Source organism: Alosa pseudoharengus, unplaced genomic scaffold, assembly GCF_046254945.1.
Source record: "Alosa pseudoharengus isolate Yale_2024_CS ecotype anadromous, Long Island Sound unplaced genomic scaffold, YU_APseudo_1.1 YU_APseudo_1.1_scf_18, whole genome shotgun sequence".
Classification (NCBI taxonomy): Eukaryota; Metazoa; Chordata; class Actinopteri; order Clupeiformes; family Clupeidae; genus Alosa; species Alosa pseudoharengus.
In genome coordinates this window covers 24,272,164-24,289,314 of record NW_027468650.1, presented here as the reverse complement: position 1 = coordinate 24,289,314, position 17,151 = coordinate 24,272,164, and the positions used below count along the sequence as shown (strand labels likewise).

The following is a 17,151-nucleotide window of genomic DNA, read 5'->3' as shown; positions in this document are numbered from 1 at the left end:
AACTTCCCTTTGGGGATGAATAAAGTAATCTATCTACCTAAACATTCCATCTGTCTATGTTAAGTCTTTAGTATACTAAGGGGAGGTGACTGAATGCTGTGTGGGCGGGGTGGGGGGATTTCATGCTTAAGCATATTTCTTAAATCACCTAAAGGACTAAAGACCACAATAGTAGGCCTAGAGAAAGGCATATTAAGGCACAATTTCTCTACACTAAGTAGCTCATACACATATCCTGATAACTACTTAAACATGCAGTTTGAGACTATACAAAAAATGCAGATGAACACATACAACACTTTCAAGAATTGCTTTTATATGTAGTTTACAGATGTAACTCATTTACAGCAGGGAACACTCGTTGCATCTCCTTACCACCATCTAGTGGTCACTCTTGGCAAAACCTTTGATTACTCACCAGAGAAGCCCTCCACGGGTAATTGCATAATAATTAGACATGCGGCAACATTCAGGAGCTTAATAACTAGGTCCCTCGAGACTTTCTTCGTTTACAGAGTGAAAACATAGCATGAGGCTTTGTGTTAAGTGAATGAAATGTAGCCTTTCTGTGATTGTTTGCTGATTATTTACTGTGATTCTAAGGGGATGGTCATTTGATTAAGTTTCCACTACACTGCACCAACTAATAAAGGACCACATGAATGCCCTTGCATTCTCAACTGACAAAGTTTTCAGTCAAAAAAAGAAAGAGTGGATAAAAACCTCTACTGGAATCCATGTCAGACCTAGCAATCTCAGAGCACACTTTCACTAAATTCAGAAATGAGAGGAGTCAATCAATCAATGAATCAAACGGGTTAGTTCGCTGACGGAGCTCCTAATACAAAGGGTGTTGAGAGGATTAGGGAGTATAGTATCTGCTGGTGTGCCAGTATCGTAGAAGTGACCATGACCAGAGCAGGCAGTGGATTGGTGCACGTTGACTTTCCTGGTTTCTTCCGAGTAGCCGTCACTTTGGCTGGCCAGTTCTGGCTTCCGGTCAGTCCTGGACATCAAAGTAATCGATGGCAGGCTCTTCTTTTGTTGGTTTAAGCCAGCTAATGCTAGTCTCATTCCTATCACACATACACAGACACAGTTTTTAAAAGAGCATGTTGAAATTATACCAACACCTGTGGGAAATTATGAAGTTATTAAAGAGCTCCCACTGAGGCACTAAACATCTCCATTCTTCTAAACAATGTTTTAACACTCCAATCCAACAACCAAAGGTTGAGTTATACAATAACTTGTGTTCTGTCTGAGCCGGACTGGCTGATTGCGGAGTGCTCTCTTACTTGCTGCCGTGCTGCTTGATGTGGGCGATGGGGGGAGGGGCCCTGCCACTGGTCTCCCTCTCGATCAACGCGGTCAGGGTGGAGTTCGGGCAGGCAGACTTCCCCCTACAGACGACAATCCCCAAGTTAAAAGCCGAGTTGAGGAAACGTGGCAATGAACCCTCGTGCAGCAGATGACGCATCATCAAGAACAAGAACTTCAGAACGTATTAGGGTTAAATTAAGCTGCTGCAATGAATAATCCTACATGCCTGGCACAGAGGAAGCAATCAGCAATGACGTCAAAACAAATTTAAAATGACTGACTTAACTCAACTAATCACAAATTCAAGTAATATATGGCAAAAGAATAGACATATTTGGACTGTGTTGCAGAGGTTCCCACCTGATGGCAGTGATGACCACGTTGCGTTTGGGTTCACTGTCGTAGCTGACACTCTCTACGGCATACACCTCGGCCAACTCGTGAACAATGCGCCGGTGTTCCCTACTCATGGGCGGGAAACAGTGGCTCCGCTTGGGCTGCTTGCCCTGCAGTCCGTTAGATCATCAGTATTCAATGAACTCAATGTTTTAATATTTCATGATAGGACAGTACCCCTCAATCCCACCCCACTGGCAATGGCCTTGAACTTATGAAAGTGCACGTAAACACATGAGAATGGCCTTACTCAAGAGGAGGCGTACTCTCTTTCTAGGCATACAATTTTAATGTTTTTTCATGATTTTGGCCATACAAAACAAGCTGTTAATGCTTTACATACCACACAGAGCGTGAAAAATTCACATTTTCATGAATTTATCAAAAATAAAGAAATGTGCCCTTACCTTGCTTGCCAGTTCAACTAGGTTTTTGATTTCCCGTTCAACTTCACTGACGAACTTGAATTCTTTTCTGTGTAACAGACACAATACAGATATATAGTGTTTTTGTGTTAACCGATGACATGCTATAAAGCAATACTGATAATCTCTTCACATCGAAGCACTTTACATAATGCTCCAGGACTCCAGATACAGAGTGGTTATAGATAAACTAGGAAATAACCTGGCGTCGTCCTTGAGAGAATCGCTATACTTGGAAGTGGATCTAGTGTTAAAAGGATCAACCGACTGGTCGATCTGCAGGGCTTCAGCCAATCGCCTGTAAACAGAGATGAGAACAACAAACTCAATGGCCTTCAAGCCTTTAGGTTTATGACTACTAATACAGCAACACACATACTCACACACAAATTCACATACAGGAATCGGCGCACATAACGGGACAAACTGAAGAGTAGCAAAGGTCCGTAGAACTTACTTGTTCCTTTCCTGCGTGGCACACTCCTCATCACATTCCAACCTGAAAAATACACGACACACGAGAGTTAACTCACACACTCAAGGCTTTAATTTCACTCATTTAGTCTTTCATTGGTCATAGCTCTGCTCACCGGTACTACACAATGGAAACCTATTGTGGTGAATGTAGTGGAGTTCTGTATGGTAGGTTTGTGTAAGTCTGTAATATCTGTAGAAAATCTACTCATCGGGCAGTTTATTCATCTGCGTTTGGGTGTACTAAGACTAGAAGGGTGGGGTGCGCTACCTGGCCTGTTTGGACTCTTTCTTGGGGATAAGCTGCCCAATATCCACTGATTCTCCCAGCTGCATGTCTGACAACTTGCTTGCCATTGCAATAGCAGCATACCTGTGGTGCAGGCAGACACAGACACAAAGTCTTAACTCAATGGTATAGATGAGGAAGCACTGAAAACATATCTAGTCAAAATAATGAGAAGAACAGTTGAAAAGTTGAAAACACTCTCAAGTCAGCTGTTGACTGACCTCTGGTAAGAGCTGGCTGCCTCTGTGCATGAGACGGTCTCCTTCTTTCGCCCGCAGTCACACTGCACTGTTACCTGCAGGTCAATATCACATGTGAAAATCACCATCTCCCAACCAGTCCTGACTTCCCATAGCCAAAATGTCAACTCTTAAAGGTTCTCTAAGCATGGCTGGTTGATGTCTTCTCTGTTGACGTTTGAGGGGTTTTAGGGGCAGCTGTGGCCTACTGGAGGGGCAGTCGTGGCCTACTGGAGGGGCAGCCGTGGCCTACAGGAGGGGCAGCCGTGGCCTACTGGAGGGGCAGCCGTGGCCTACTGGAGGGGCAGCCGTGGCCTACTGGTTAGCGCTTCAGACTTGTAACCGGAGGGTTGCCGGTTCGAACCCCGACCAGTAGGAACGGCTGAAGTGCCCTTGAGCAAGGCACCTAACCCTCACTGCTCCCCGAGCGCCGCTGTAGCAGGCAGCTCACTGCGTCGGGATTAGTGTGTGCTTCACCTGTGTGCTGAGTGTGTTTCACTAATTCACGGATTGGGATAAATGCAGAGACCAAATTTCCCTCACAGGAAAAGAGTACCGGTATATATACTGAAGTATTATCAAACAAAACAGAGAGCTAGCTCGCCCCTCCCTCTTGTGCTTCCTGAAACTGTCATTAACGCACTCACCAAGAACCCCCCAAATTTCCCAAAAAGTTGGCGTGTTCCTGTAATTACAATCAGAGAACACAGGTACCACGACAAACCTTGGTGGTGCAGGTGTTGCGCGGGCAGGGCTTGCCATGGTGACAGGGCGCGGTGCAGGGGTGCTGGCACTCAGGCCGGGGGATGACGCAGGGCTGGCGACACGCCTCGCCCTCGGCATGACACTCGCCGCGGTGGCAAATGCGCTTGCAGTGGTGGGAGCCGCAGGGCAGCAGCTTGTTGCAGGGAAGGCCACAGGAGATTTCCTGCAGGTGGCACGGGATGTTGCTCCTTTGCTGAGAGGAAGAGGAGAGAGAGAAAGAGTGGGTGAGGAAGAGTTGGGAGGACAAAGAGGAGGGCACACAAGTGAGACCGATCGAGAGAGAGAACGCTAGAACAATAGCAGAGAAAGACAGACCTAGCACAAAAATGGAGACAGGTGGAAAGAGAAAAATAGACCTAAATAGAGACCTAAAATAGAGACATGTGGAAAGAGAAAGTTAGGCCTAGAACAAGAGCGGAGACATGTGGAAAGTGGGAGAAGAAAGAGTGTTCAGAGAGAGCATGCAGAGGGAGATGCAAAAAACACAGAATCACATTACATCACTTAATGGAAACAACGACAATTCGTAAAGTGCTTTGTGGAATTTCGACAAATATCACTTTTATTTTGCACAAAGCTGTAATGGAAAAAACAGCTATAGAAAGGAGACAGAGTGACAAACAAAAATGTATAATACCAAACAGACTTCACAAAAAATGGAAAAGGATGTGCACACAATGAGCGGGGAAACACATTGAGAGCCAGACCTCATGCATGCCCATACACCACTTCTTCATGAGGTAGGTGCAGGGCGGGCACTTCTCCTCACTGTGGCAGTTGTGGAAAACTGAAGAAGAAGAAGAAAAAAAACATAAGAGGAAAAGGCTTTTCTAAAAATAGTCACAATGTTCAATACACTTGATTTTGCACAGATTGTTTTTCAGTGAAACTTCCCGTAAATGCACACAAATTGCATAAGACGCAGAATGTATAAATACAGTCACTGTTGGTAGAGACAACTGTAAATTGTAAACTGTAAATTGCACTGTAAATCACTGTATACAATTAACAATTATCACTGTCAGTACTTTGGCAGTAACATTTCTGAAGCTTGTTGGAATCAGATGGGTAGTAGTGTGATCATTAGGTACCTTGGTGGTCACAGTCATGCCGCCGGGCACAGGGGTTCTTGCACTCCGGTGGTTTGGTGCCACAGGGGATGGGCGGGTACAGGACAGTCTCTCCACAATGGCACGTCAGCTCATCGAAACCTGGCATGCGCACACACGCAAGCATAAACACAAAAGATACACTGCAGCGTCACACAAAGTTTTCTCCAGTTGGGCAGCTTTAGTTGAGCCGTGCTGGACTGGGTGGTGGAACTCACTAGTTTGCCAGCAGGGTTGGCAGTTGCCACGGTGACAGGGCTCCTGGCAGCGATGCAGACCACAGTTGAGTTTATAGCCGCAGATGAGAGAACACTTATGTTCTATGTCCTACACACACACACACACACACACACACACACACACACACACACACACACACACACACAGACACAAAATAAACAAATCCAAAGAATGTGGCAATAACAAACTTAAGGGTTTCAACTGACACAAGATTTACCATTGATACCGTCACCATAATAATTTCCTCTTGGACATATGCTTTCATTTAGTATTGGAATGGCTCCTTTGTGTTTGCAGCGTGAAATATATGGAGACCACTCAGCTTGAGAGTGTGGGAGTGTGGGAATCAACAGAAGCTACAATACTGTCCCATTTAAAATAAAGGACCAAGGGCCAGTCAGAGAAGAGAAGCCCAACAGATTGTATAGCTTCAATGAGGCAAAGTTACTATGCTTGCTATCTATTTGTAAATGTTGCAAAATATACAGGTTCTGTAAAGACATGCAATGTTCATCAAGGAATTTAACACACTTAATTAGCACTTAAGCTTCTGAACCTATGGCTACAACCCAATTGTATTCACTTGACAAAGTCAAAGACATGCAAAATCTCTAATTGTATAGTACATCCCCTTTCCATTACAATAGTGGTGACACCCATTTATTACGTAATGGATAGCGGCCACCTAGGTGTCCTGATATATGGAATTAATGGACGAGGGCGAGGGGCAAAGAACTCCCCGACGCGCATAACAGGACACCTCGAAGGCCGTTATGCTGCTTATCACCCGTGTCATGTTTTGCATTTTAATATTTTCCTTTCATGCAATTCGCATTGGGTTACATTTGTGGTAAGACTAATGTACCTTCTTTGTTATTATGACTCTTAATATAGAAACGATTTTGAGAGACTTTTATTTTGACAATTCATTCGAATAGGGAGTTGTCAGAAGCCTAGTTACGGAAGTTAGTTTGACCTTGCCTGCAGTGGAGACAGCTGCCTTGTCTTCCACTCCTCATTTGCTACAGTTTGTTTCCATGTTTGTTCAAGCAACGTCTTTTCACTGTCTTGGATAGCCAACTCTTAGCGAGGCCAAGACAACCCGGTTGCCACTAAAGTCAAGTCATGCATTTACAGCATGCAAAGGGAAACAAGCAGTTCCGTTAAAAAAGAAGATGACTTGTTCAGTTTATTGTACAACTTTCTTTGGCCCTAACAGCGATAGCATGGACAGTTGTTATAGTTACCATTCATAAACATTGATATGGAATGGTGATTAAACTTTTTTTTTACCAGATCTACTTCATAGGTGTCCCATTATTCAGAATGAATAACCACCCCACCAGCCAATCAGAAAAGAGTATTTCTTCTCTCCAGGGTGATAACAATATTTAACCCGAGTCAACCGTAGCCACTCACCACACAGCACAATTCCCCACACTTGTGTCTGCCACAGGAGCGCTTCTTGTTGCACTTTTTATCACAGGCAAAACTCATATCATCTGAAAGAAAGCACCACGAGACAACCATTAACTTACAATCATGAAAACAATAAACAGAAATGTGTTTTTTGTTGTGATTGTACATCAGTACAGTAAATGATTTAAAAACAAAAAGCACACACACCTTCTGTTTGGATACTTGAGCAGGGGACCTCCTGAAAAAAGAACCGGGAGACCACAGAATGAAACATTTCTGAGCTGATTGATTAGAGGAGCCTAATATTGCAATGAAGTCAAAGGCAGGTGACAAAGGGACTAGGCTCCAACTGCTCCAACAGTAAGTAGAGTGGGCCTGCTATGGCCACACTGGGACTACGGGAGCATGGTGAGGTCAGGGCAGCGAGTGGAGGAGAGGCTCACCTTGGCCTTGGAGCTGCAGCGGCATTTGATGCTGGAAGTGAGGGAGCAAGGCCCACATGCGCCCTCGTGGCACAGCTTCTCACACATGTGAATGATGTCTGAGGAGCAAGAAAGAGCCACACACAGATATTCACTAACAACACTCACTCATGGTGTTCTACATGGAGGTTTGGGACCAACAGCATCAGACTTTTTCAGGTAGCTTATTCCCAGCCTTCTTTTTCAAGCTGTGGCATTTTGCTTGAACACTTGCTTTCTCCCTTCGTTAGGAACAGCAGAGTTGTATGCATGGATTCTGCATGCCTTCTGTCTGCTCAGTAGCTTCCTGCCCATTGCCTGCAAAGCACTTCATGACCCTGGCGAAAGAGCTCACCAAACATACTTTCTGCTTGCCTCTCGGTGAGCAAAATAGCATGTGTCGAAATACTAAAAATAGACCAGCGCACAATGAATCATGGCATTGACCGGACAAGACGGGTAGCATCAGGTAGCTTACATTATAAGGAGTTAATGGTAGGCCCTGCATTTTGCACCTAGGTGCAGCCTAAAACAAGCACACCACTGAAGCACTCAATTTGCTGCAATAATTAGCTTCCACTTTAAACAGTGGAACTGGCTACACCTGATGTTGTGGTGGCACATACACGCAAACAAATTAGACCGGTCTACTAAAACTATTTTTACTCTGCGCAAACAGAACCCTTCATACCCTGTATACGCCTATGGAGTAGTGTCCAAGAGCTAATACCACTGAAACTGGGCAGTGCTATGGAATGTGCACCGACTTAGTAATAGTGCTCCCATCAAATCATGGGAAAAAACTTTAAGTGACAGTTAAAAGCATAACAATGACAACAAAAAAAAACTGTTTCAATGCTGTTTTCAGTAGCCATCATAGGATACTATCTGCGTTAGGCAGTTAGTTTTGTTTACTCATGACAAAGGTAGCTAAGGAAACGTGCTGTCAACCCACCATGCCATGTGGTTCACATTATTGAAGATTGAATCATGACAAGGCTTAGCATGAAAGCAGTGCATCAGGTTTGGAGCACTCAATGTAAATTCAAATCACAAACTCTAAATAGAGTTGAGACATTCTTTTTATACTCCACCAGTGCACTACTCCACATCTCTATGCTGTTGCAAGTGTCTTTCCACATGAAATTGTCCGGCTGCTTTTTGGAACACTTTATGGCCTCCACAGTCCCCAGATCTAAATCCTAGTCAATATGGACTGAAATCTCAGAGGAATGTTCCAAGTACCTTGGTGAATCTCAGCCGCCAAGTATTAGGGTAGTTCTGACGACAAAAGGGGGTCCAAACAGGTGCTAACAAGGTGTACCTACTAAAGGTGTACCTAAAAAAAGTGTCCAGTGAGTGTGTAATGCATGGGCTCTGTCCTGGTCACACTTTCTCTCACACATCAACTCAAACACAATAATGTCTTTCACATAACATACTGACACAATAAGAGCCTATTAAAGGAAACAGCTTTAGCTCTACACTTCCTTTCCTTTACACTCTGTCAGTGACGAACACACAAACACACACAGTCTCACCGGTGGAGCCGCAGGGCAGGGGTTTCCCACAGGTCTTGCCACAGGAAGGTATGGGGTCCTCACAGCAGCGCCTCTCTGCGTAGCCCAGCTCCAGCAGCTTGCTGAGCGGCGTCTGGCCGCAGGGGCAGGTGCGCACCAGGCGGGGCGAGAGCGGGCATGACTGGCACGGCCCAGTGTGGCACGTCTGCTGGCACCGGTGCCTCTGGCAGTCCAACATCCTGACCACAGAGAACAGAAGAGAACAGATGTGGGGCACTACGCCAAATGCTATGTGTGAGTTCAAGTTGTACTCAATCTACAGGGATTTCATGAAGGGCTGGAAGGAGATAGAGAGGAAAGGACTGGGTAACAGGATTTTATGTGGGTATGTATTTGAAAAGTTTGGTTTCAAAACCCTATATCTCTATGTTATTTAATTGTGTATTTCAGGTAATATCAATCAAATTGCTGTTTTGTTGTTTTGATTGAGTAAAGATAAATAAAATAACATGATTTATAAAAATTCATTAAATTGGTGGATATAGCGTTTTGGAACCAAACTCTTCATTTAGATTAGATTAGATTAGAATAGATTTATTGTCATTGTGCAGAGTACAAGTATAGAGACAACAAAATGCAGTTTGCTTCTAACCAGAAGTGCAACAAAAAGCAGAAAGGTGCAATGTGATATACAAAGTATAGGCAGGTGGTGTATAGACAGGACAATAAATATAGTTCAGTGTAGACAGTAGTATAGAGTTGATTTACAGAAGGTAGTTTAGAGTAGTATAAATTACCAGTAAATATAAATATGTGCAGTGTATTAGCAGTTACCTTATAAGAGCAGAATAAATATAAACAATGTATGAACAACATGTGCAATGTAGTAGCAGTTACATTACAATAGTATTAAGACTAATATAGATATATGCAGTGTATTAACAGAATATAAAATAAGAAAACAGAATAAATACGGATAGTATGAAAATATAGACATATATGTACAGAATGTACTACAGCTACAGTACTGCAGTGTGGCAACAGTACCATTGTAGTGCAGGAACAGTAACATTATAAGAGTAGTAAGAATAAGTGTATGTGCAGGATGAATAGTAATAAGAGCAGTAGGAAATGGCCTAAGTGTTATTACAGTACATTTGTAAATAAATAGATTACTGCATTTGCTAATACAAACAAGACCATAGTTGTATGTACAGAGAGGAATAAAAATGAAGAAAAGAAACCTCTTTTTCACTACGTGCTTTACATTAAAAAAGTGTGTTGAGCTGAAGTCACTCACTTTCCACAGGGCTTCTGACAAGAGAAGTGTCCAGAACCGTCAAAGTGTTCCTTATCGGTCCCGCAGGGAACCTCTCTCAACACCACACCACAGTAGCACACTGTAAACACAGGCAGAGAGCAACACTGGTAAGAGGAGAACAGTGGGAAAGGCCACAGGAAACAAACAACAAAGATCCTATTTATTAAAGCATTAAGCGTTTATCTGCAGTTTTGACAAAAACCTAAACAGACAAAACATACAAAACAAACTAGTGTTACAGCTTAATGCAAGCCAGCTGCAGCACAGATCTCACAACTGATACCCACTGAGCTAGGAGATCCATCTGATGGCAGGAAGGAATGAATCGGAGTGTGAAGGCAGACAGTGGGAGTATTCTATTTGCTCACCTTGCTGGACCCGGAGCTGGCAGGGTTGACAGGGCCCGCTGTGACACACCTGGGCGCAAGTGTGCTCAGTGCAGTTCAGCGCAGCACTGCACACCTCCTCGCAGCGAATGGCCACCGTCTGGCTACAACGTACCAGCTGGCTACATACAATCAACCAGACAAACAAACCAAAAACAAAGTACGGTTGAGCCTGGAAGCAGGCTACGCAACAATGGAATCAACTGTAAACAAGCTAACTGCCAACCGTTATCACAGTCAGGAGCAAAGAAAGTAGTACAACAAACTGTTGCCAGCTTCTTTTTTAACTGAACCGCTTGTTTCCTTTGCATGCTATAAAGGCATGACTATTGCCTACAGTGGCAACCGAGTGATGAGCGGGATAACAGCCTTCGAGTTGTCCAGTTATATGGAATTAATAGACTTGTTGGAGGCATCTGCCTCGTCCATTAATTCCATTTATAATACGGCTCTTCACAATGCTAGTAGAACGCTCCATTGACTTGAATGGGATTTCCCAACGTTCTACGGTAAAATATTTTCATGTAATTACCGCTGCAAACATATAATTACCGCTGTCAATGGCAACGGGTTTTGTGCTGCTGATTTAAGTTTTTCATATCACTCCGCAAGTAGACCGGTCACTTCTTGCATTGGAACTTCATTCAAAAGTGAAAGCAGACGGTTGATCAGCTGTGTTCTAAAGAATGTTTGATTCAAGTTCAGCGTGCGTTGCGAACTATTTGTTTCTCAGCAAAAGCCACGACGAAACGGTAACAAATAAGTGTAAAGAGACATAGAGGAGTTTTTTTTTTCCGTTTTGGCAAGTAGCCGTATAATAAGCGGAAAATAAGTCCCTTCAGGGCGAAGCAAGACCCCTCCGCTGGCGCGTTGGGGTCCGGTTCGCCCTGTCGGGACATATTTTCCCAATAATGACCGGCGTTCTATACATTATCCCTCACATAACGGGATACTTCTACGACCATTATCCCTTACTTAATAAGCCTTGCAGTAATGTGGTTGTTACCTGGTTTTCCCACATGTGCATGACTTGGACACGACGGCTGGGCATTGTGGACAGGGTCCTGGATGGCAGAGGCTGTTGACAAGACAGACATAGGCTAAGACCTGTGTAGCAGCTATGGTATAACTATCACACAACTAGCTAGTATGTTTTTTGGCATTTATCTTTTCTATAGATTAGCATGCAATCTAAAATGCAATCTTAATGTTACTATGGAAACAGAATGTGATGTGAGGAGAGAAGTCAGTCAAGGCAAAGGGGAAAGTCAAGTGTGCATTAGTTCATACAACCAGTGTGACCCCCGCCACAAAAAAAAAACATTCACACCCACATCATTAGAATGGATGATATCTTTCTTTTCTTCTTAAGAAAGCTCTGATGTCTCAGTTTAAGTAATAACAGAGGGACAGTAATGCTATGACAACGAGACACACGTCTCAACCTCACTCAGTGAGTTGCTGTTCTGATATAGTGCAAAAATAAGTATACTCTTTTGATCCCGTGAGGGAAATTTGGTCTCTGCATTTATCCCAATCCGTGAATTAGTGAAACACACTCAGCACACAGTTAACACACAGTGAGGTGAAGCACACACTAATCCCGACGCAGTGAGCTGCCTGCTACAGCGGCGCTCGGGGAGCAGTGAGGGGTTAGGTGCCTTGCTCAAGCGCACTTCAGCCGTTCCTACCAGTAGGCCCCAGCTGCCCCGAAAAGTGCAGCTCTGTTTGGAGGGGCTTACATGTTGCAGGGATGATTGCAGTTTGCTCCACTCCTCTTCTTTCCACACATATCACCACAGCTGTGCGGGATCTCACTGCGCTGCCATTCCGGGTTGGTCACTTTGCCTGACAACAGGGAAGTGATGATCTGGCTTATGAATACATACAGTTGAAACCAGAAGTTTACATACATGGTACATACACAAGTTGACTAAAAAGAGGAATAAAAAAATCATTATTTCATTAATCCAGGATACTATATGCATCCTAATAAAGTTCCCCTGGCCTTTGGAATTAAAATAACCCCACATCATGACATACCCTTCAACATATCTCTCGATTGGCATGGAGGGGTACTATCCATCATCTCTAAATGCAAATCAAACCATGTTTTAGGCTAACTGAAATAAAACCATGCCAATCTCTTGGTATGATCAAGGGTATCTGATGTGGGACTATTTTAATTCCAAAGGCTAAGGGAACTTTATCAGGATGCATAGTATCCTGGATCCATGAAATAACTGGCATTTAAAAATAAAAATCTGCCTGCCTCTATGGGAATTTAGGGTAATGGGGTATGTATACTTATGAGCCCCTGTATTTTAAGGAAGAATATTTATTTATTTATGATGCATTATTTTTTCACAAAGAAAATTGGTGTCCTTAAAGGTTGGATTTTTCCTCATTTTTAAAAAAAGTAAGGCATTAAGATCAATTCCCAAAAGATTAATTTTTTTATTCCTCTTTTTAGTCAACTTTAGCATGTGTATGTACAGGGTATGTAAACTTCTGGTTTCAACTGTATAATATGCTTTTATCTTAACTTGAGCCTAAACCATAAGACCACCTAAATGCCAAAGTCAAAATCTTTAAATCAAGGCATCACAAAAGTCATTTTAACTATTGCAATAGACACTGTCCACATAACAAATAGGGTTGTCATTTTGAAGGAATACATCAGTCTTACAACCCAATTGGACACAATATTGTATACTACTTTCATTACAACCCCAAGAGTACTTACTTTCATTACTACTCCAAGACATCTGGTGACAAAATCGATTTAATTTTTTTGTTGATGCTGTATTTATACTAAAACATCAGGAGATTACTTTGAAACATAAGCATATATGCCTCACTCATGCAAAGCCATGATGTTCCTGTTACAGGTGCACCGAGTTCTCACCACAGAAGCATGTGTAGGAGTTCGGAGCTCGGAATGCCACGTGCTGGCATGCAGGACACCTCCATCCCTCACTTCCATCTGTGGAATAATGAATAGCACAGTTTATGGAATCTATACGCACTGTGAGGAACATCAACCACACTCTTCAAAAAGTCTTGCACAACCATCACTAGTAGTGCACAGAAGTCAGCCCAGTGCAAAATTTCTCACTAACGGTACAAGACTTATCACTCATTTTTTTCTCAATGATACTATGGGTTAAGGCAGGGGTGGGCAAACTTTTTGGCTCAAGGGCCACATTGGGTTTTGAAAATTGGTCGGCGGGCCGCATGTTCACGTTAGATCTGCTGCAAAGGAGATAACTAAGAGTTAACTTAGAGATAACATCATGTAAAACTATTTAACATGATGTTTTGACATTGACATTGTAAACGTTATCTAAGGAGAGTGAAAAGCAGTTTGCAGTAAAGCTAACCAACGTCGTCTCTATCGCAGGAAAAAAATAGCGAGCAGCCTGATAACTAAATGAAATGCTCGGCGGGCCGGATGAAAGTGCTTGGCGGGCCGGATCCGGCACGCGGGCCGCAGTTTGCCCACCCCTGGGTTAAGGCATTAACTGACTGATAGGTTGTGTCTCTCTAAATTCAACGTAACCACTTTTTAACCACCATTTGGATCATTTTTTTTTTTTAAATCTGACAAGGTATACATGTAAGGGATTGCTGAATCACTCCAACTGATTCCCTGACCGGCCAGGACTGTTGCATGGCTTTGTGGATTTACCGTCACCCTGTGAGGCAGGCGAGCGAGCCCACTTCTTAATGCAGTTGAGGTGGAAGACATGGAAGCAGTTCTGGCAGCTCCAGACGGGGGCCATGACGCGGATCACCTCGCAGCACACCATGCACTCATACTTCTCCTCAGTCAGCTGCTCGATCAGACAGCCTGACCAAAGGGAGCAAAACAACAACACTCAGTTCAGAGAAATTTCTAAATGCCCAGTCATGACAAAAAGGACATAGCTCTCTCCCTGCAAATAATAAAGTAATATGCATGTTTGACATTAGGCTATGGTGGTGAACTAGCACGATAACATCGTTATAGTTACAGTTATCATTATAGGCCTAGTTAGTTATCGTTTTTGGTATGAATGGCCCTTAACACTGAAAAAAATCTTTCAAAAAATCTTTCATTAAAAAGCGCACAAAGGACACCATTGATCAAATTTGATCTAAAACTTAATTTAAACCATACATATATGTGTAAATAAGTGATACTGTGAGGGAATGGGACATTCCTTTAATATTCTCTTAATCCCCCTCTCTCTCTCTCTCTCTCAATCACTCACTTTGTTTTTCACATTTGTGGCCACTCATTCTTACTCTCTCACCTGTCTGAGTCTCTTTGCTCTTGGGCACATGATCCATACGCCTCCTGTGACCAGCTCTAGGGTTCGGTCCCCCTGTGTGCCTCTGGCCCCTGTCCTGCAGTGGTGTTCGCCTGCCCTGAGCTCTCCCTGTTCCAGCCCTCCAGCTGGGCTCCTCTGGATTAGGGAGGGGGCTCCTAGGGGGTGAGGCCAGTCTCGGGCCTTTGTCTTCTCTCCGCGTCTCCCTGTCTGCTGGGTGATGCTCCCTCCAGTTGTCCCTAGAGTGGCGGAGGTCTGCAGGCTTCCTCCTGGTCTCCCCTGGGGGATTCCTGTTGGGGGCTCTCCAACTCTTGTGGTTCCGAGACTCGGAATCTTCGTCCGAGTTGGGTCTTGGTTCTGGAGGCTCTGCCGGGGACCAGCTCCTTCCAGAGTCACAGTTCTCCTGGTTCTCGTTCCGTTCTCTTGGAAGGGGTCCTCTCGCACCTTTCTCTGCACGACCTCTCCTGGGTTCTTGGTTGAACTTCCGAGGCTTTTTTGGACGTGTGTCGCGGAGCTCCTCGCTTCTCATCCCTGTGTTGTTAGGGACCACTGAAGGCTTCTGCCAGCGTGGTTCTTCTATGCCAGACTGAACATTAGGAGGCATTTCTGGCATAAAGGCTGGGATGTCACCCTGATTCCGATTGAAGTGTCCTCTACCATTCCCTGGCTTGTGCCATCTTGGATTTTGGCCCCTTGCACGTCCTCGACCAGTGTGGTTGCCTTCACTCTCACCTACATTTCCATAACCGTTTCCTCTGCCTCCTCCTCCACCTCTGCCTCTACCTGGTCTTCCTCTCCCTCTCCTGCCGTCATCTCCTTGGGGAGAGTGATAGCTATCAGAAGGTCTTGTCCAGTCTTCTTGTACAGGAGGCTTTCCACCTTCATGATTAGCGTTAAAGGAGAAGGCTTGTTGAAAGTGCTGGCCTGTATGATGATCGCTACGATTCCGCACGGCGTCTGAACGTGGCCGACCTCTCTTGGACCGATGCTGGATCTGTGCCGCACGTGGAACAAACTCCGGTGTGTCTGGATTAAGTTCCAGAGTGTCTGCACATAAAGGACAGAACCAATGTTATGCCCCCGGATGACCACAGTAGCCTACGCATATTTTTCAGCTAGAAACTACAAGTTAGTTAACGTAGTATGGTTCTACAAGATAGTAGTAACAACAATACCGTATTGGTGTTACCAAGGCCAAACTTGAACTTCGTAACATTAGATAGCCTGATTAGACTTTGACTTTTGTTGTGAAAACTTGACCATATCATTGCAGAGTACACACTCTTCATGTATTATATTAGAAGCCATGGTTTCGGTAACAGACAATTTAACGTACGTTTATCTATAATTTATTTATCATAACGTTAGTGAGCTAAAACATGGGACAACCTGCAAATATATTGTTTAATGTTAAACAGGCAGCTAACTTAGCTAACTTTGCTATCCCAACTAAACTTCCTTTAAGCTGGCGAGCAAATTTGCTACTTTAACTAGTTAAAAAAAAAAACATGACGCAATGAACACATTCTGGGATGATTGTACTGTACACACGAACCCTATGAGGTTACGCATCTGGCAAACTGTCCAAAAGTAACATATCAGCTGTCATGGCTAGCTGGGGTGGTGAATAAACCTGTGAACTAGCAGGCTATGTTAGCTAGCAAGCTAAATAACTTAGCCGGGGACCAACTAAAACTAGAAGCAACTTTACCAGTAACAGAACCTTCGGCCATTCAGTCACGCTGTCCTGCAGCCCTGCCCCAACTCAGCAGAGCCCCACTCTCTTGATCTATTAGTTTAACTGGTTAAGTCTAAAAATACAGCAGTACTTCTCACTCGTGGTTTGAAAGCTGGACAACTTCCTTATACACAATTTACTTTTTACGTACCGTCCAATGACAAGCCCTGGATTTTTGACGACAGGACATGTGATTCTTACGTCACACAGGATCGCAAGGCTGTTTCTACTGTATTTGGTAAGCAAGGACAATCAGAGAATGTCTAATAAGGGCTCTGGGACAATGCTGTCGGATTGAGGTTTTTGTTTGTTTGTTTGTTTGTTATATTTCTTTATGTTTTTAATATAAGAATAAGATTGCACATGTTTTAAGGCCAACCTGCAGTTTCTTAGATATAGTAGCAGTGCTTGCTTTCTGATAGAAATTCATCACAGTTTTACCCCAAGCAAATGTCTGTAGAAATAAGCTTATGTATGCCTAGTAGTATGTTTTCAAATTCAAATTAATAAAATATAGCATTTACGTTTTTTTTATGTCTTGTAGCTTGCTCTACAATAACCTACAATAACTTGCTCCCTTTGTGACCACCAGGTGATGCTCAACTTCACCGATTCAATGAAGCAACAGTCTCAAAGAATGTTGTGCCTATGGCTCAAGGGCGTAGGTTTGGTCTCAGCTCTGGTGGGGACACATCCCCAACTCCTGTTGTTACGATACCAGCATTATAGTTTC

At 43.7% G+C, this 17,151-nt stretch overlaps 1 protein-coding gene across 1 annotated transcript; it reads right to left on the bottom strand.

The window, feature by feature from the left end:
* Positions 1 to 296: 296 nt before the first annotated feature.
* On the bottom strand, positions 297 to 16,539 carry nfx1 (nuclear transcription factor, X-box binding 1). The gene is made up of 24 exons (XM_076290676.1): positions 16,392 to 16,539; positions 14,666 to 15,727; positions 14,059 to 14,220; positions 13,276 to 13,353; positions 12,110 to 12,215; positions 11,374 to 11,445; positions 10,350 to 10,489; positions 9,961 to 10,060; positions 8,682 to 8,899; positions 7,123 to 7,220; positions 6,887 to 6,917; positions 6,680 to 6,762; positions 5,239 to 5,347; positions 5,003 to 5,122; positions 4,619 to 4,698; positions 3,871 to 4,104; positions 3,129 to 3,202; positions 2,890 to 2,991; positions 2,602 to 2,643; positions 2,347 to 2,442; positions 2,127 to 2,193; positions 1,684 to 1,829; positions 1,299 to 1,403; positions 297 to 1,076 (listed from the first exon to the last, which is right to left on the bottom strand). The coding sequence occupies exons 1-24, from the start codon at positions 16,411 to 16,413 to the stop codon at positions 1,001 to 1,003; spliced, it is 3,423 nt and encodes a 1,140-aa protein (XP_076146791.1). The 5' UTR covers positions 16,414 to 16,539; the 3' UTR covers positions 297 to 1,000.
* Positions 16,540 to 17,151: the final 612 nt, after the last annotated feature.

What these genes read in the sequence shown, in the direction of transcription:
- nfx1 (XM_076290676.1), bottom strand. Translation starts at nt 16,413, where the DNA reads ATGGCCGAAGGTTCTGTTACTG. An exon ending in CCAGCTCCGGGTCCAGCAAG is followed by an intron (nt 10,061 to 10,349) that starts GTGAGCAAATAG and finishes CTGTGTTTACAG; the next exon opens with TGTGCTACTGTGGTGTGGTG. An exon ending in GCTGCAGCTCCAAGGCCAAG is followed by an intron (nt 6,918 to 7,122) that starts GTGAGCCTCTCC and finishes TTCTTTTTTCAG; the next exon opens with GAGGTCCCCTGCTCAAGTAT.